The 6,987-nt window shown below is 43.8% G+C and overlaps 1 protein-coding gene and 1 pseudogene across 5 annotated transcripts in view; both read left to right on the top strand.

Moving 5' to 3' along the window:
* The first annotated feature begins 708 nt into the window (after positions 1-708).
* Positions 709-6,987, top strand: part of BPHL (biphenyl hydrolase like) — a 52,453-nt gene continuing 46,174 nt past the window's right edge. For 2 of the 5 annotated variants that reach the window (XM_090269891.1, XM_090269889.1), the window contains exon 1: positions 709-864. In XM_090269891.1, the coding sequence (XP_090126017.1) occupies positions 734-864 (131 nt within the window). In that variant the 5' untranslated portion in view covers positions 709-733. The remainder of the gene's footprint in view (positions 865-6,987) is intronic. The other 3 variants (XM_090269890.1, XM_090269892.1, XM_090269893.1) reach the window with 3 other exon arrangements.
* Positions 2,767-5,357, top strand: LOC150015538 (protein SGT1 homolog pseudogene; annotated as a pseudogene).

Genomic DNA, 6,987 nt, shown 5'->3' with positions numbered 1-6,987 from the left:
GACATACTATTTTCAACAGCCACTGCACCACTTTATATTCCCAACAATGCACATGGTTCAGGGTTCTAATTTCTCCATGTCCTCCCTAACACATTAATTTGTTGCGTGTGTCTTTTTTAATCTTCACCCGAGGATTTTAGCGGGAGGGAAAGAAATACGGAAGAGAGAAGCATCTCTCGTTGCCACCTCTATGGCTCCTTTGCCTCTGGCTGGCGCCTCCACCAGGTCACACAACTAGACATTTGGGTTTACCAGGAGGGTGTTCCAGCCAACTGAGCCACACCAACCAAAGCTGGGAATATGAGGTAGTGCGAAGGAAGAAAGTGGTTTAATTCTGTCTACTCTAGAAGCAAATGCACCTCATCCCACCTCCGCAGCCAGACTCCGAACCCCCTCCTCCGCCTGCCGCGCACTGGGTGATGGTGGGTAGCCGGGACTTGAGCGCCTCCCTGCCCCGCCAGGTGACCCTGCCATGCGTGAAGAGGGCCAGACCCAATGGGGACGAGCCCTCCGATGCTAGAGCTAGCAGTTCAAGAGAAGACGACCTGTGCCCGGCTACCTGTCAGGGATCTGCGAGAACCCAGCGAGCTACGGGATGGAGGGCTGGGGATGGGGTTAGGGCAACAACCAAGGGTCAAGCGGTCAAGGGAACAGGGAGTGGCCTGGCGTCTGCGAGCTTCCTGGCCGGCGCCGGCGTTGGTGGGGGCCCAGGGAAGCCTGTAGGAGCCGACGCATGCGCGCTCCTGGCGCTGGTATGACCATGGCGATGGCGCTGGGCAGCTGGGGCGCGCTCCGTCTGCGGCTTCTCTCGGCTCTGAAGTCGGGGATCTACGTTCCCCTGCCCCGGACCGCAGCCTCCTTCGGGTAATTGCGCCCACTCCCCTACAGGAGCTCCCATGACAATTCCTGCGCTGAGGTGGAGGGGGGGAGGAGGGAAGAAGGGGGACGGGGTGGGTGGAGAGGACGCTGCGGAAAGGGCGCAGGCTGTTGGAGGGGGTGGGTGCAGCGAGCGGTGGAGCTGACCTCCCCTCTGCTGGCCCCACCTTAGCACTTGAGAGGTGCAGGGGCTTCAGTTCTGGGACTCTGGAGCCTTGAAGGATCCATCTTTATGCAGACCAACGATGAGACAGGTAGGAAGCCAGGACTAGTGGAATAGGGAAACTGAGACTGATACATAAATAGCCAAGTAGTTTACAGGCATGCAGTAAATTGTAAATTCCTATCTTCTGTAACCAAGGACACTTAAATGATTTACACTTCTCCCCAACCAGAGGATAAATAGCTTAAATCACCCTAGACAGGGAAATGCACAGCAAAAATCCAATTAGTGCCATTTGTGCCAACTACACTCAAGGACAGATGAAGTTAAGGGAATAAATCTCATTTTGGCATATCAGCATAAAACTGATCAATATTCAATCGAGATCCTTCCCTAAGACCTCCTCTAAACTCCCAGCCTTTAAAATTCTCGAAAATGAAGGGTCCAGCGTGCTCTTCCTCACTGGAGTACACTGTGCCTTCCCCTTCCCCTTCCTCCTCCCCCACAGGCACTCATCTTCCAAACCCTAAGGGACCCCAATGAGATTTGCAACCTGGGGGGCAATGGTCAGCGTCAGCTCCCCCCAGGCTAACCCCATGAACCTGTGTACAAGGCTCCCTTCTCTCTGATTTTCTAGAGTGTCAAAGCAGCCCAGCCTAGGCTCTCCTGTTACTTCTTCTATCCCAAGCCCTTCCTATTAAGCCCAGCTGTAATAATACACTCTCAACCCTGGCTCATGTGGCTCAGCGGATTGAGTGCTGGCCTGCAAACCAAAAGGTCTCTAGTTCAATTCCCAGTCAGGGCAAATGTCTGGGTTGTGGGCCAGTCCCTGGATCCCAAGAGATACTTGGCAGAAAACGTGGGTAGAGAAGCAAACTTCTCACTTTATTTATTCCCTACAGATCTACCCACTCACACACACACACAAACTATATGGGCAAGTTCTGTTCATGCCTAGGAAGAAAAGCCAATTACTAGATAGATACCTGGCATTTGGAACTTTAAGTTTTCATTTGAAAACTTAATTTGGAAGGAGAAAGGAGGAAAAATCTGATTGGCTTTACATTTTTTATGTTGTGATTGACTAGGAGTTTCATATTTGATTTAGGTTCTTTTTATTGTTTTAGATATTTAGAATACTTTCAAGACTATTTTGATACAGATGGAAAAATATGTCAATGCCTGCATCAATGTAAATTAACACTGAAAAATGGTGATTAATCCAATTTCTATCTGCAGAAAGGGATTGAAATGAAGTTATTGTGATTTTACGAATATCAAAGTTATGATAGGTTAATTAATGATTGCAAGTAGGCCAATCCATTAGCATTGTAAATCATTCTTCCTAAAACAGCTTTGAAAATCAGGTTTCACCGGAGTTGGAACTGCCATTTTATAAATGTGGTTGCAAATTGATATGATATGTAATCAGAGAAAACAAGCAGTGGTATTGGTTAGTCCTGGAACAAGGCTGCAGCCCAGTGTACGGAGGTAAAAGCACTCCTGACACAGCCAGTGGCTGACCTGCAGTCGAGTTATGTTCCAAAAACTTGTGAGTTTGTTATTTGAAATGCTGGCTCTTTTCCTATGTTCTAATCTATAAACAGGGTCAGACCAAAAAAGCCTTTTCTACCTAGAATTGGATGTTACATGTAGTTGCAATATTAATAATTTACAGAACCTAACAACCTGCCTGAAGAAAAATGTTTTCCAAGTTCAACCTCAGGATGTTCTGCCAGAGAATCAGAGACTCTCCTTCCTCTGGCACCTGCTACCACCATCTGTCTGGCAGTCAGAGTGAGTGTGGCACCACTGCTGGAGCCCTGTTGGGGACCCTCTTCAGCTATGAGGTTACAGATAAAGCATGGCCTCTGGCATTCAAATGGCTACATTTCCACTTCCTAACTGCAGTAATGTAAGCAAGTTATTGGGCTGGCAAAAAAGTTCATTTGGTTTTTTTCTGCAAGATGGCTCTAGTATCACTTAGTTGTCTTTAACTTCAATCAAAGCAATTTTGTTAGATTGTATTGTGACAGCTGTCATATCAGCGTGCATTTAAGAAAAATCAAAATCAGTGAATTTTTGTGTAGCCATTTTAATATTGAAGATGGAAGAAAATAAGCAACATTTTTGGTATATTCTTTATTATTTCAGGAAGGGTAAAAATGCAACTGAAATGCAAAAGAAAGATCTGTGCAGTGTATGGAAAAGGTACTGTGACTGATCATATGTGTCAAAAGTGGTTTGTGAAGTTTCGTGCAGGAGATTTCTCACTGGATAATGCTCCATGGTCAGATAGACCAATTGAAGTTGATAGTGATCAAATCAAGACATTAATTGAGAACAATCAGCATTATACCATGCGGGAGATAGCTGACATACTCAGAATATCCAAATCAGTAAAGTTATTGTTGAAAATGAAAAATGTGTCTTTTATTTTATGGAAAAAACTAAACGGACTTTTTGGCCAACCCGATACTTAACCTGTCTGAGTCTCATGCCTTGCCAGAACTCTTCTGAGGATTTGAAACAGTGAATGTAAAAGGCCTGGGACATGAGAATTAAGTAACTAGTAAGTAAAATTAGTAGCGATACCAATATGAGTATCTAAATATAAAAGATGTAAAAAAGTATGCCATCAAAATCCCTCTAGGGTAACCTGAGTTGTTAGCAGCTCCAACAGCAGTAACAGTGAGAGTAGGGAGGGTGGCAGCTGCAGCAGGATCTGCAACAGCCCAGAGGTTTTTCCAGAGTTTCTGAGATGCCCTGATTGAAGAGGATGCCCTGGGCGGCGTTAGAGGAGCTGACTAAGGCTTTGGAACAGAAACCAGATGATGCACAATATTATTGTCAAAGAGCTTATTGTCACATCCTTCTTGGGAATTACTGTGATGCTTGCTATTGCTGATGCAGAAAAATCTCTTGAACTTAATCCAAATAATCCCACTGCTCTGCTGAGAAAAGGGATATGTGAATACCATGGGAAAAAAAACTTATGCTGCTGGCTCTAGAAACTTTTACAGAAGAGCAGAAATTAGATAGTGTGGATGCTGATTTTATTCTCTGGATTAAAAGGTGTGAAGAAACTAAGAATGAATCACAATCCAAGGTATCTGTACCCCAGAGGCTCATCAGTCAAAAATCAAGTATAACTGGTATCAAACAGAATCTCAAGTAATCATTACACTTACAATCAGGAATGTTCAGAAGAATGATGTATTGTAGATGTGGACTTTTCAGAAAAAGTTGTCTGCTTTGCTGAAACTTCCTTCTGGAGAGGATTCCAATTTGAAATTGAGACTTCTTTATTCTATGATACCAGAACAGAGCACATTTAAAATACTTTCAACAAAGATTGAAATTAAAATGAAAAGCCAGAGGCTGTGAGATGGGAAAAGCTAGAGGGCAAGGGAGATGTTGTACCTAAGAGACATGTGCCTAAGCCAAAATAGCTCACAGCAGGTGTAAAGAACTCATATCCATCATCATCTTGTTATGGCTACATAGGTGAGATTGAACATTCTGAAGCGGTGTATAAAGTTAAGCAAAGGATTTTAATAATGGCCAGGAGTTGGGCAGACCCTGAGCTGGTCTTTAACATGCTCCAACCTACAATGGAGTCTAAACGCTGGGTTTTTATACTTGTGCAGTCTCTTTGTTTCTTCTTTGGCGGGAAACAGCCTTAGGAAGAGGGGGCTGGGTAGGACTGCAGGAATGTCTTGGCAGTAACAAACAGAAATTTGCAAGGCTATAAGGTTATCTGCTGCAGCAGCATAGCTCTTCACCCAGGGATGAACTCCCTGTGAAGCAATTTATCTTCAAAGGGCTAGACATTCTGCAAAGCACAACCTTCACAAATGTTATAAACCAGACACAAGCAAGCAAATGGAAGGTGATAGAGGCTGAGGTGCTTTTAGCTTGTAAATCATTAATTGCTATAACACTCCTTACATTCATTTTTTCAAGGCCTTTTAGCAAGTCCTTGCTACTTTTTACAAAGAACATTTAAAGCCTTTACATACTTACATATTGAAACTTTTTACAGGGAATATTTGGTGCCCCTACAGTCTCATGCAGGAAATTGGGATAAATTGCTTGGAGAGATCAAAAAAGAAGAAAAGAATGAGAAGTTGGAGAGAGATGCAGCTTTAAACAGGTTATTTCAGCAGATCTATCCAGATGGTTCTGCTGAAGTAAAAGATGCCATGAACAAATCATTAATGGGATCTGGTGGTATTTGAGTGCCCGCTGGTCTGGTGTAGGTAAAAGGAAAGTTGAAATCAATCCTTCTGATGATATGGAATGGAAAAAGTACTAAATAAATTAATTTGCTATGATTGTATTGCATATATTCACCTAAAAAGTTTATGTAAATCCATGCCCTATTGTAGCTTTATTGTAGCCAATGGTTACTTTGGAAAAAAAATACAAAAGACACAGCTATACATATAAGATATAGAGACTATATAGGACTTTCAAAGTGAAGCTGTATCCTATTAATAGCCCCCATTTTTATTTCTAAGCAAAGTGTAAAAAGTGCCAGAGGCTCTGATGTCAGACAGATGCTCATCTTGACTTTGTAACTTACTAGCAGTGTGACTGGGACAAATTGCCTAAACCTTCTAATCCTCAGGTTCCTCAGTGGTAAAATTTGGTAAGTATAATGTGCATCACGTAGCAAAAGGAATGATATAGCTCTTAGCAGAGCCCTTTAATTAGTTTAATAGTTTAATTATTTACACATTCCTACCACCCCTCCCCACTCCTCTTTGAGGGGCGTAGCTCAGCCCGCTCAGTCAGGAACCCTTTCACAAAATTGTCCAGCTTCCCAGACAAAAAAGGAGTCAAGGACAAATAAGAGGTAAGATGAAGGCTCTTTTAACTGAGCATGCCTTTCTACGTGGTGTTTTTAAAAGGGAGACAGGATTTTTTTTTTCTCCAATAAATTAACTTAGTACAATAGTTCTTAACCCTGGGTATTGGAATTTCTTGGGGATTTAAAAAAAAAAAATATTACAGAGTTGGGGTCCCCAGGATTCCTCAGAGCCTGTGGTTGGAGGATGGGGGAAGGGGATAGCTTTCAAGATGCATATCTATGGCTGGTAGCTAGTATCTTAGTTACGCAAATGGCTTTGGTTCTTCCAAGGCCCCAAGGAGATGGGAGGGGTTTTGACTATAGAATGGTGAGGTAAGAGCATATGGGGCCTGTGTAAGGTTTTGTGAGTGGTCAGAACTGGTTATCCTGCCCACCGCGTCACAGGCCACAGTCAGGGATTTAAAAATAAGGCAGCAGCCATTTTGGGTAGGAGAGGGAGAACCATGCAGTTCGTAAGGAGGCCGAGAGAGAACCATGGATGATCCAGTGCAACATGGCACATGTTTTCCTGGACTGTTATATGGAGGCTGATGACATCACACCCCCAGATCCTGAAGGACAGAGCTGACAGATAAGGGATGGCGAACTTCTGGGCATGTTTTTGGCTTCTAGCCTTTTGGGGAGTGAGGGAAGTACTGGGCCCCGTGGGAGAACAGGGCTCTGAGCTGAAGTGCTCACTGCCCTCCCCAGGTTGGAATACTGTAAATAAAGACCTGTTTTCCTCAACACTAGTTGCTGGGTTTTACATCAAGGCACCACATGAAAGAACCCCCTTTCGCTCTGGGCATCTAGAGATTTAAATTTGCCAGGAAAAAAACAAAACAAAACTAAACTGGGAGGTTCTGGGATCTGCAGCCCCCCAATCACAGATGAAGAAACTGACCCAGAGACAAATGACCTGGGGAGGAAGGGAGAGCACCCCTCAGAGGAGAATGCTGCTGAACCCTTTCTCAGTAGAGCTTTTATTGAGTCAGCTATGCACAGAAATGCTTGGCTTGTGAAAACAGCCCTCCACCCAACCATAAGAGGATTATCAAAGAGGAACATAGGTCAATACACTGTAACAGTTGGT

This window comes from Furipterus horrens, unplaced genomic scaffold (assembly GCF_987537825.1).
Source record: "Furipterus horrens unplaced genomic scaffold, mFurHor1.1.pri manual_scaffold_3, whole genome shotgun sequence".
NCBI lineage: Eukaryota > Metazoa > Chordata > Mammalia > Chiroptera > Furipteridae > Furipterus > Furipterus horrens.
The sequence above is the reverse complement of the archived record's forward strand: the minus strand, read 5'-3'. Positions and strand labels throughout refer to the sequence as shown.